Here is a 12369-nt window from a genome sequence, read left to right on the forward strand (position 1 = left end):
ACAGTCATGTCTCAAAACTGTCCTAAAGTTTACCAGTGATCTTCTAAGAACAAGCTGCAGACTTTCTAAGTATCATTATTTGTACTTGTCCTTTCGGCTTCGTTCCCGTTGCCAATCCCAAGTCTGAAAATTTAAGATTCAGAATAGCGCCCAGAAAGTACACTGCCTGTTTTCAGGTCCTTGTGAATGACCTTTTCAGTATAGACTCTTCGTGGATATAGGGAAATCATGCAATTCCCGAGACAATTACACTATTTCAGTGAAGTACCAGCCCATCCTCCGTATGATCCGTTGGTCGATTTAGCAGCTCATTCCCTTTTGTCTCGAGCATGAAACTCGCGCAGACAAATTATGTCTCGTACACAAAATCAATTTACCAGGCCCTACGCTCTTAGTCCACAAGCTAATCCCCGGTTACCATGGTGTTCACCACATCAACAATAACACAAAAATCAGAATTTCTGATCGTCATCATTCCGTGGGGAGATCGCACCAATGGTCATTCCGTCATCATTCCGTATGCTTCTGCCTTCGTTGCGCAGGCTGGAAATACGCACATGGGGAGATCGCACCGATGGTCAACACTATCATGCACTAAATATTCAAGACTCAACTGAATGAAGCCAGGGCTAGTGGGACGCTCGAAACGTCAAGTCTTTTGACTAAACATTCGCCGTAGATACCATCTGCCCATAAACTCACAAGGGCCCATTATACTTTCCTCATCCAGAGAGGTACAAACCTCATCGTGCCAAGACGTCCGTGTTTATTTGATTTCGTCAGGTGTCTTCCTATGTGTTCTGAATTTAAGTGCTAGTATTTCCCTGCTAAAACCAGTGGACAAGAATGGGTTTCTGCATGAAAACCTTCTCGAAAGCATTAGTCACAAGTTGGATGCTCAGATGATTTCTAAGACGGTCAACATTGCGGATGCCATTAAAGCGTGTCGAATGAAATAGCCACTAGTCTGCTCCAAACCAAGAACACCTCCCACAGTAGATTGTACTTAAGTAGTAGACCATCAAATTCATATCCAGAACAATTCTATATAAGATTCGTCGGAGGAGGAGGAAGAAGGGGCCCGGGGGGGGGGGGGATGGAAAGATAAATGTTTCACGAGGTAGAATTAAGGGATAATACAAACTGAAGAATCCAGAAACAAGACGTAGTTAACATAGATTATAAAATAAGGCATAAATTAAGCATATGTCATCGTAAGGTTCAGAGGTACTTTAAACATCAATCGAGCAGGATGATGTAGCAATGGCGTTGAGTCCACTGCCATCAGAAGACGATTCATACTCAACGGGATCCTCCACGGCTTCATCAGTCTGGGGGCAGAAATATTCTTTTGTTAGTCGCTCGCAAAGTGGGTCCAAAGGACCCAAAATCAGTTGAGAAAGGGAGCAGCAGAGTAGTTTTTTTGTAGTTGGCGAGCAACTGATGCCCAAGGACCTTTCTCGTACTCATACCCAATATCATTGTGTACCGCATGACTATTCACGAGAAATCTATATACAGATTGCGGTGCATTTTGAGAGAGCTTAGAAAAACTTGAACTGTGGCCAATTCGCTTGTTGACACCTACGCCCATCTTACTTCTGTCCAATATTTGTGCTTCCAAAAGACCAGCCCTCATAGATTTCACAAGGTTCTAGATATAGCTAGCCCTCATTTATTTCTCTCCTCCAAGAACAATTTAAAGGGATTAGAGACTTCTTTGATCAAATTAAAGAGAGAATGTAAACAATCTAAAGAAATTAGAGACTCCTCCGGCCAACCTAACCTAATCAAATTAAACATAAAGGAATTCAATAAGTTCAAATACGCAATCGGAAATACAAAGTCCATGAAAAGTATTCCCGAAGAATAGTGATCAATTTAAAAGTAAAAAGAGGACTTGAAAGTGCAAATAGAAGTACCGAATGAGGTAAAATAGAAAAGACAACAAAAAGGAAACGTAAAAAGCATTTAACATGCTCTCTTAAACTATCCCAACCAATAAAGTAGAACTTCCCAATCAAATTCTACTTTTACTAGGCTTTAGCATCCTTCCAACAAGGATGCCATGATGAATTTCAATTTTATTATACGAGAATTCTGCAGCCACTAATCATTTCTTATCTCTATGTCGTGATCATTTTGTGACCACAAAAACTGCTCACTTATAACAGAGGGATTTGCATATCAGCATATGCAAAATTTTGTATACTCAGAATGGCCTGTTTTTAGAAAACCGGTGTGAGAAAATCTTTTAAATTCCCCACCCCCCCCCAAAAAAAAAAAAAAAAAAAAGCAAGAGAGAGAGCGAGGACTAGAAGCATTGTTATTTATTCAAAGTTAAGGGAGATTTTTTTTTTTTTTTTTTTTTTTAAATTCTTGAACATCATTGAAACAACTAAGGTTCAATAATAACATGACTAGTATGCTGCACTTTCAAGCTGTAATGGAATTCACTTGTCAGTATGTAGCACGGGCCTACTTGCTAGTTTCTGAGCAGTTATGAGGTATAACACTCACTATAAAAGTTAGGAATAAAATAAGCAACCCATACTGCGGGAGAACCAATCCTTAGAAGGGACCAAAGGGAGATGGAAAGGATAAAAGAAGTAAAATTTGTGTGGGACTTACCAAGAAACTTGATGAAGTGTTCAAGTGTAGAACAGGCAAGGGGATGATCCCACTCCAGTGACTCCCACGTCTGCCGATTTATCCGAATCTCTTGAAGAGAAGGGGGAGGAGAAGGGAGCCCATTGTCAAGCACAGGCAGCTGCAGAGGAATCCCCTTCAGTTTTGGACAATTGTCAATAGATATCAACTGGAGGGAATTGCATCTCGTGGTCCCATCGCATATGCTCTTCAGCTCCGGAAGATTACATAGACCAAGGTTCATTAACTTCGGGAAGGAAAAGTGCGTCATTTTGGCAACAGTGCCCATTATCACCTCTATGCCCTTGCAGTCTTTGACTAATATCTCTTGGAGGAAAGGGAGGTGGAGCACCATGTCTTGCGTCAGCAGCGCCCTCTTCATGTTGTTGCAACAATTTACTTCAAGATATGTAAGGCGCCAAGTGGCTCCGCTTGGCAATGGGCCATGTATTATCTCCTCTAAGTTCTCACAACTCTTTGTTATAATCTCCTTCAGATTTGGAAGGAGAGTGGTCAGCCACTCCCATTCCATCACTCTCTTCATTTCATGACACCCGGACAATTCCAATGATTGCACACTTTCTGGAAGCAGAGCGCAGCCATCACCACTTGTTCCATCTATACTCGCAGCGATATGGTCGCAACTATCAATGAGTAAAGACCTCTCAGTCTTCCTCCCACACCAAAGGCTGAAATTTTCTGGTGCACCCATCACGAGCCTGTACCGTTGGCTACTATTTCGCTCGAGAGACCCCACACATGCATTGAACATTTCCACATTGGAAACAGAACAATGAAGTTCCTCCACCTTCGGTAATTTTACCTCTTCTCCTGCCCTTAGCTTTCTAATCGCGAGATATTGCAAGTTCACCAGCTTCCCTGACACTCCCTCCGGTAATGTCTCTATCTCTGTGCCATCTAGGGCGAGGTACCTCAGGTTTGCCAACATCTCCATGCCCTCTGGCACTTCTTCAAGACTTTCACACCCTTTGAGGTCCAACTTTCTTAGGGATCCCAACTTTCCAACATAAGGAATAAAGCGTAATGCGAAACAACTTTGCAGTAACAGTGCTTCCAAGCTCTCCAACTGGGAGATGGAGTCCGGTAATTTCGTGATTCCAGTGCGGCCCAGATCTAGAACCGTCAGCCCCTTTAGATGTCTGAAGAAAGATTCATGGATGTCTCCCAAGGTCGAATTGTCATACAAAGACAGCCGCGTCAGTTTAGGGCAATTTGGTGATACGTTGTATGGCATTTCTTCTATTTTGTTGCCTTGTAAAAAGACTTTCTCTAGACGATCAGTCCAGAATACTTCCTCCGGTATTTCTTTCAACCCCATATAGGCCTTAACCATGTGTGTTGTGCTCCGCACTACATGCAATGCCATGTCCCTTGTCAACGGGTGTAGATACCGATGCCCTTTTTCAGGATCCAACAGGCCGGCCCCTTCTATTTTATCCAATATATCGTTACCCTGATCGTACAGTCCTTGCCTGGTGGCACTTCCACCTAACAAACCTTCTTCTATAAAAGACTCTATCAAATACTCTCTGTCAGCTTCTGAAAGGAGATTTCCAGAACAAAGCATTGAATGCAGGAAACACTGTTGCACTTGTTCATCACCCAAGTTCAAGTAACTGAGCTGCAGACGCTTGAACACGTCAAGCTCCATCCTGGACTCTTCTAAATTTCCCAACATGTCTCTCCACTCACGCTCTTTCTTTACCCCTCTCATGCGAGTTGCAATCTCAATGATCCCAAGTGGCAGACCACAACACCTATCAAGAAGAGACCTTGCAATTTGTTCAACTTCCCGAGGGAGTTCTCCCGCAAAGCAAAGCTTCTTTAAAAATAACCTCCAAGAATCTTCCATATCGAGAAGCTCTATCTTAATTTGCTTTTGACAGAGCATCATACGACACACATCTGGTGATCGAGTTGTCACTATCAACTTTAGTTTGCCCGTTTCAACTGGAATACCCACATCCTTAACTTCAAAGGGCTTCCAAAGGCCATCTAAAATTAGGATGCATGCCTTCTTTGCATTCAGATGTCCATACAATAGGCCCGCCCTTCTCTTCGCGTCCTTCTCATTTGAAAGATTGTCTAGTCCAACCGCATTGGCAATCTCTTCTTGTAGCGCATAAACACTAAAATCCTGAGGTACAGCAATCCAGAATACATATGACGGAAGAAAATCAAGGAGACTGATATAGACATGCCTCAAAATGGCCGTCTTGCCCACTCCACCCATACCATAAACACCGAGTATGAAAACTCATTCCGCAACATAGTGTAAAACATCTCCTTCACCTTCCGTCGAGTATCTTTGCCTAATAATTCTTCTATTGTCACCAAATGAGATGTTTTGCTAGATCTTCCTGGAACTGGAAGAATCTGTTCAAGTTCTTTGCTCAACCCTTCCACCTCTGCTACTTTCTCCGGTGGAAAAGATATTCCTTCTCTAATTGCCTGCACTACACTCCAATATTGCTCTTCTATTCTCATCCACTTCGACTTTAGCTTGTTCATGTCCGCTTGGTGACTGCGGATGAGTTCTTCCAGCTTTCTTTTGAGAGATGTCATATCCGCGTTGGCAAGCCTACAGGTACCTCGTTGACTCTTAGCTGGTGCAACATGCGTTCTCGCACCTAAACTCAATTATAAGTGAAAATTCACTATTAGGTACTTCCGAGATATATTTTATAGATATGTTACACATACAGATATAAAAAATTGTAACTTTGTATTCACTTTTTCAAACAAAAATATTATATACAACATTCCATATGATAATTGATATGTTATGTAGGCATTCATGTCACAATAGTAAAACACTAGCCACCCCACATAATAATTGACTTAAAATTAAAATTCATAGGAATTATCTTTGACAAATAATTTAATCATATATACGCCAATGCTCATGTAGGAGATCAGAGGAGACAGAGAGCCATTGCTTTTCAAGATTTGAATGCCAGACTTCAAAACATTTGTCTTTTTCATTTTCAAAGATCTAGTGATTATCAATGACCGACTCTAAAACTCCTCTTTTCCTATTAATTCCTGACTGTTCTGTTTCTCCATAACTATTAGAAATCTGAGCATCCTGCCTATATCCCTTTTCTTAGGTGAAGATTAGAAGACAGATAAAGCAGCCTGCACAAGCTTCAACGTATGGCAAATTTAGAGATGCATGCATGCCATGTGGAACCTCCATATTGCGTTCTCCCTCTTTGGCATTCAGTGGGCACAGTTTTCAAACTGTGCTCTTCAGATTGAGAACTACATTTTGCTTCTGTCTTAAAAACGGATGCTCTTTATGCAGGTGATCTAAGGGGATAGAGAGAGCCATTGCTTTTCAAAATTTAAATGTCACACTTAGGAGCACTGTTCTGTCCATTTTCAAAGACCTATTAATTATCAATGACTGACTCTTAAGCATCCTGCACGAGCTTTTACAAAAGGGGAATTGGGAGATGCACATACCTTGGGGAACCTCCGTATTGGGTGCTTCCTCTTCTGCATTCAGTGGGCGTGGCATGTTAGACAAATCCTCTGCATTGGGTTATTCAATGGGCATGGCATGTCAGACAAATCAACAACAATTCATTAGGCAGAAACTCAACAAGCTCCCATAATTTAAATGCCGCACTCGGCATTTCGCCTGTAACCCACAGAAGAGTGAACAGATATGTTTCAAGTGACTGGGTACCAACAAGCAAGACCCTGGGAACTTCTTTTGAAAAGACAGGAAACAATGCTCAAATTTTGCTCTTCAGATTAAAAACTATTGCTCTGTCGTTTGCTTCTTATACACAAGCCCGGCTTAGTTTTTCTGTGAATGACTCGGATGCAGCAAATTGTTCTACCAACTCAAAATTTCAGCCTATATGAACCTATATGTGAAATCATAGATTCATAATGAAAAAATGGGACGGGGATTTGGAGATTTGTAAGGATAAAAGTTTTGGTGAAGTGAGCGTGAAAAGTGAAATTTTGAGTCAAGCTCACCAAAACCCAACTTAATTGTCCAATTTGATTATTTGGAAGTTTCCAAACTCTTAACATCACATAATTTGATGCTACATCTAAGATTCTCTCTCAACATTATTTCATGGCCCCGGCTAAGCTGCACCCTCAAGTTCTTCAGTTTGCTTATTTTCTATTTTATGCCAATCAATTGTAACGATGGACGGTAAACTATCCAGTTTGCCCGCATCTAGTATGGCTTGGCTTGACCAAAGGCTTTCAACCCCAGTTGGAGTTGAGAACGATTGAAGTGGAAGCCATCAGTCAAGCCAATTATGTAACTTGGCGTTGATAAACCAATAAAAATCTTCGCTCTTCGCTCAACCGGAACATTAATTATCTTATTTGATAGAGAACGCCTTCCGGGAAAAAGCTCCAGACACAAGACCAGACATGATTATTGTTTATTTTCTGTTCCATATTTGGCCGATTAAACAATTTAAGTGTCTTATGTTTCTTACAGATATAGAAGATCTGGAAATTTAAGTAGAAAAATCCTATAATAGAGCGTCACGAGTTGCAACAGAAAATTCAGACAGGCATGCAATTGCATAACGAGGGCAAAAGACAACGTACAATGAGGAGGACTGAAGTTCCGGTCCAGTTGCTAACCTCTGGCGTCGATATGTTCCTTCAGCCCCTGGTCACACGCCCTCGACTCCGGTTACAGCAAAACTCCCATGGCCCGGCTTCAACTGCCCGCTCGAGTTCTTCTCCCTCGATCTCGATCTCGTTCGCATGGAAATTTGGAGAGGTGGGATACGGCGAGAGGAAATAAGGAAGAGGGAAGATAGAGAGGAGGAAGAAACCGCAATATAGGTATAGAAAACCCTAGAAACCGAGAGTGCCCCTCGATCGTCGTGCTCGGCACATCTGCACCGTTCGTTTTCTAACGAGCACAGACCATCGTTGGATTATGTAAATCACCCCCCCCACCCAAAAAAAAAAAAAAAATAGCACCAAACACACAAAAAAAAAAAAAACAGAGAAATTTTATTTGCATTCAAAATTTCCGAAAATTGATTCCATAAAAACCATATGGTGTTCCCAAATCATTGACCAGAATTACTAATCCTTAAAAGGACGAAATTACATTTAAATTTACTTCTTTATTTTTTCTATATGAAAAATTACTCGAGATCCATAAAAAAAACAAAAAAAAAACTTATTATCTCGTGATTGCTTGATTTGCATCTATTATAGGGAAGTACAATTATCACGACCCTTACCATGGGCAAAATGCCAAATGTTCTCATGATATGAGTTAACATATGGCCATGGGAACATGAACGATTTCTCTTGCAAGATGATGCTTATGCTTGGCTACGATTCACCCGAGCCCTATTAATCACAAATCGTTTCCCCAGTCAATCATGAACATAAGATTTTATTCATAAGTTGCGACTAACCCATAAGAGGTCGATTTAAGGAAAATTAAATTGCACCAGGTTATTTTATTTCTTCGAGCTAGAATTTTCGAGTGGGGACTTGGAAATAGGGGATACATATCAAAGAAAGTTTTAACCTTTGGAATTAGGGTATGTGCTTTTCTTTGATACATTGTGATTAGTATCAATGGTAAATTACTTCAAGGTGTGTAAATAGAGGGATTCAAACCCTTGGTAAACAAAAGCTTACATAGCATTACCGATGTTATGCCTTGAACCCATTGGGCATCTTTCATACACAATGATATATCTCAAGAGCTGAAGGAATACTCAATCATTCATTTGGTACTTTTTATTCACATCGGAAATATATCACATCACGGCAAAATGAGGTTTCGTAGTCTAACGAATCTTCGACTTATTTGATGGGATAGTTAGTAGATTGGTGACTTATCAAAGTAGTGAAATATGAAACCTTACTATTCTAGGATCTCTTTCTTGTTTGGTTAATCACCCGAATAACATGATCCCCAAAAGAAATCGTCTGATGGATATAGTAACGTTCAAATGCACTTCGCAGATGAATTCATCAAAACCTTTACCATTATAATGATCTTCCAACCTCGTGTTTTTAAACAAAGGTCAGATTCGTAAGAAGACGAGAGGAGATTTTCCGCAATTGCATCTTGTGTAGATTCGACATTTGATGTAAACTTAATAGACTCATGACAAAGAAGGGCAAGTATCTCTAGTTTTTTCACCCAAAAGTGAAATTAGAGCTTCAACTCTTTCTTTGTCGTCATAACCATTTGATTTTGATGTGGTTTTGTATGCTGATTCAACCATGAATTGTCGTTCTTTCTTTCACTCGTTCAATGTCAAATACACACAATGCCAGCCACGGCCTCAAACTTCCGAGACCTCACCAAACCGCAACGACACTCACCTAGGACTCAGGCAAGTAAATTGCCTTCCTTTTTATGTTACGTAGGTTGATTGCCATGCGCGAAGGTTGATTCCTCAGATTTTAGTCGTCTTGGTTGATTTCGTACATAGTCATGTTAGTTGGCGATTTCAGCAAACGTCCATCGCGAGCATTGTTGAAATGATGGTTTATTGAGTTCACTAAGTTGTTGAAGTACTAAATGTTGAGATTTATGTTGCTTTGAGCTTAAATGGCACAAGTCAAGGACAAAACCGAGGATACTGCTATTTTTGTTTCGGTTTACTGTAGATTGTACTTTTTCCAATTTTATACTCGTTTTTTGTGGTATGAGTTTTGTGAGGGATTCTTCAAAAAAAGTTTCTCATTATACTTTGTTCTATAACATACTTTAATTTCAGATTTTTTGGACTTCGTACGTTCAAAATATATTTAAAAAACTAAAGAGGGTTTGAAACAGTTTTCTCAGATTTTTATTGACCTTTACTCGGTTTTTATTTTCGATGAAATTTTCAACGAAATTATCATATCACATTACTCCCATGTCACTTGGCACATGATTCTTTAAGGCTGAAAATGAAATGAAAATTATGTGTGGTAATATTTGAAAATTGAAGAACCTTAGCGGTCATTAGTTTCTTGTTGAAGATAGACAACTGAGCAATATTAAAGTAATAAAATATTTTACTCACATAAATGGGAAGATTTTTAATTTCTCTCGTTGTTTTTTTACATTGAACCAATTAGGTGATCCCTTCTTTACTGAATATTCAAACTGAGTTTTAAATTAAGTAAAATCTTTTTAAGTATAAATGATCGGTCCTATCAAACCCGCCTAATCTAATTGAATATTGGAGATTTTAGTGTTAGAACTTAATTACGACCATTTGTCATGACCTTACCTCAAGTGCTTCAATTAGGATTTAATTAATGGATTATTAAGCCTATACTTAACTCGAGCTCTCCTAGCCCTATATCAATTTGCAACTTAGGTTCAAGTGATTTAACATGCAAATGATTTTTGTCAAGGCATCACCATGAGTCGGTTTTTTGTGTGTCAATTAGATACCCAAGTATGAGAGAATTGATTTACTTCTACGAACCGAGATTACGAATTTGATGACTTGGGCTAGGTTACTCTAACGCTCTTTCAATACCTTTCTCTTTCATTCAAAAGTTTGATAGGCAAATTAAAGACATGTGAAGTGATTATACGGGTGCGCAACCCTTAATGAAAAACCCGACAATCAAAACAACAAACAAATTGCAAAGATATAAAAGAAGTACTTACTTTAAAGCAACGGGAGCATCTGTAATGTTAATTAGAATAATCACAAATTCAACCTAGATATATGTTTCTAATTAACACAATTACATACAATTTTTTTCTTTGGGTTGTATATCTAATTGGACAGAGGGGGCGCCCTACTTGGTCAAGAAGCATTAATTATTGGACATCCTTATCCTCCAAGTTTCCAACTAGGTCCTAGGATAGCTTTGACACTTCATCTTGCTCATTGAATGGCTAAATTCCAAGAGATATTAATGTGAACTTATCTTGAGTTCGAAGTTTAAACTTGACTTGCCTTCTCTCTCTTTTCCTCTTGGGTGCGTGATTGTTTCCTCATGGGCTCCAAAGTCCACAATTCACACTTAGGTATTTAGGGTATGATTAGGCCTAGGCTATAGGGACATCCTTTGCACCCCATCATTTAATACGTTTACATGAATTCACATTTGTTACACTTGTTTTTCTAAGAAAGTTTGACTAGTCCAAGCTTCATACTTGTCTTATGAGGCTAAGGCCTGATGTGCCACATGTCCATCTTAGTCGATGCTCCTTAATTAACTACAAGATGAGGGCATTAAATACAACTTGGAATATCTCAGTTTTGAAGGCTTTATCATTAGGCAGGGACTAATCAAGTTTGACCACAATCGACTATCTCATTTGGCCCAAGATTCGTGCCTAAGACACGATAAGAGGAAGTAGACACAACCGAGCTCAACTAATGAAACCAAGTTCGGACTTCTCTTTTACCATGTAAAAGGCTCGAAGTTGAGGATGTTACAATATGCAAAGCAATCCTTTTGTATTTATCAGGGTAAGGAAAGTAGATAAAGTAATATAATCACCTAAATCACAAAATATCATCAAATCGCTAAAGATATCATCCACATTTCAAATTAGGACAATATTTAATCAACTTGATTATTTCACAGATAAAATCGATAAGTTGATCTCAATCCTTAAAGATCAAAACATCAATTTTTAAGACTCCTGTGCGATTAATTATTCCGTCAAAAGCAACAAAAAAATCAATGTTCGGTTGTGGATGAGGAAACAAATCCTAATGAATATTACCTATTACTCAAACGTGCATATTAGATATATTCACAGTTACCATATGGCTTTGTTGTTGGATTCACGCTTTGGAGCTTCGTTTATGGAAGATAGCAGTGGAAAATGTCCCCCCTTCCCCTCGAGGAACTGTCGTGACCTGACCTCGGGGTGAACCACCTAGAGTTTGGCTAATGGAATACTAAGCCTAAAACTTAGCTCAGGTTCTCCCAAGCCCATATCAATTCACGACTTAGGTTTGAGTTCTTAACATGCAAATGATTATTCAATTAGGAATCGCTATTAATTTATTTTTGGTGGGTCGATTAGAAACATAAGTAAAGTAATGGGATATTTACTTTACTCTTACGAACCAGAGATTTATGAGTTCGGGGACTTAATTACGCTAGATTTTTTTAACGCCCTTTCGGTATTTTCTCTTTTATTTTGAAAAAAAAAATGTTTGGCAAGTAGCTTGAATTGATTTTAATTTACTTCCCTAATATGTGAAGTTATCACGCGGGTGTGCAAATCACCAATTTAACACCCAAATAGCACGGTGAATAAATTGTAGGACTTACCCCATGGTATCGAAAGCATCTGCGATGTTAGATCAGAATTCACATCAACAGTCCTAGATATGATTTCTAATTAACACGCACTCACTTATTTAATGAGAATCATGTATTATGCAATGCAATGTTACTAATCCAACATGAAATGATACAACATGGCAATATGACCTAAAATATATGACGTAAGTGAAATATTTTGTGTTTTCTTAATGAGCATGTGACCTATCCTAGAGAATGAAATTAATTTATTCAAAGACAATTTTTTTGGTATTTTCCATGAAATTCAAAATTAGAAAATTGAAAAAATTATCTATCCAAATTAAGATATCATCCAACTTATATTAAGATTTAGGTTAGGTCAAATCTTAATTTAAACTAGGATGTCATCTCTAACCTAAAATGCAATCTATCGAGGAAAAAATATCTAAACTTAAAAATTAA

At 38.9% G+C, this 12369-nt stretch overlaps 1 protein-coding gene across 2 annotated transcripts; it reads right to left on the reverse strand.

The window, feature by feature from the left end:
* Positions 1-1099: 1099 nt before the first annotated feature.
* Positions 1100-7491, reverse strand: LOC104448452 (probable disease resistance protein At4g27220). Of its 2 annotated transcripts, none has more exons than XM_039306486.1 (4): positions 7294-7491; positions 6139-6207; positions 2632-5300; positions 1100-1331 (listed from the first exon to the last, which is right to left on the reverse strand). In XM_039306486.1, exons 3-4 carry the CDS (start codon positions 4901-4903, stop codon positions 1327-1329), a joined length of 2277 nt encoding a protein of 758 aa, XP_039162420.1. In that variant the 5' UTR covers positions 4904-5300; positions 6139-6207; positions 7294-7491; the 3' UTR covers positions 1100-1326. The 2 variants fall into 2 exon arrangements, with proteins under 2 accessions (XP_039162420.1, XP_039162419.1); XM_039306485.1 differs by having other exon boundaries at positions 7258-7491.
* Between the last annotated feature and the right edge of the window lie 4878 nt (positions 7492-12369).

This window comes from Eucalyptus grandis, chromosome 2 (assembly GCF_016545825.1).
Source record: "Eucalyptus grandis isolate ANBG69807.140 chromosome 2, ASM1654582v1, whole genome shotgun sequence".
Lineage (NCBI taxonomy): Eukaryota > Viridiplantae > Streptophyta > Magnoliopsida > Myrtales > Myrtaceae > Eucalyptus > Eucalyptus grandis.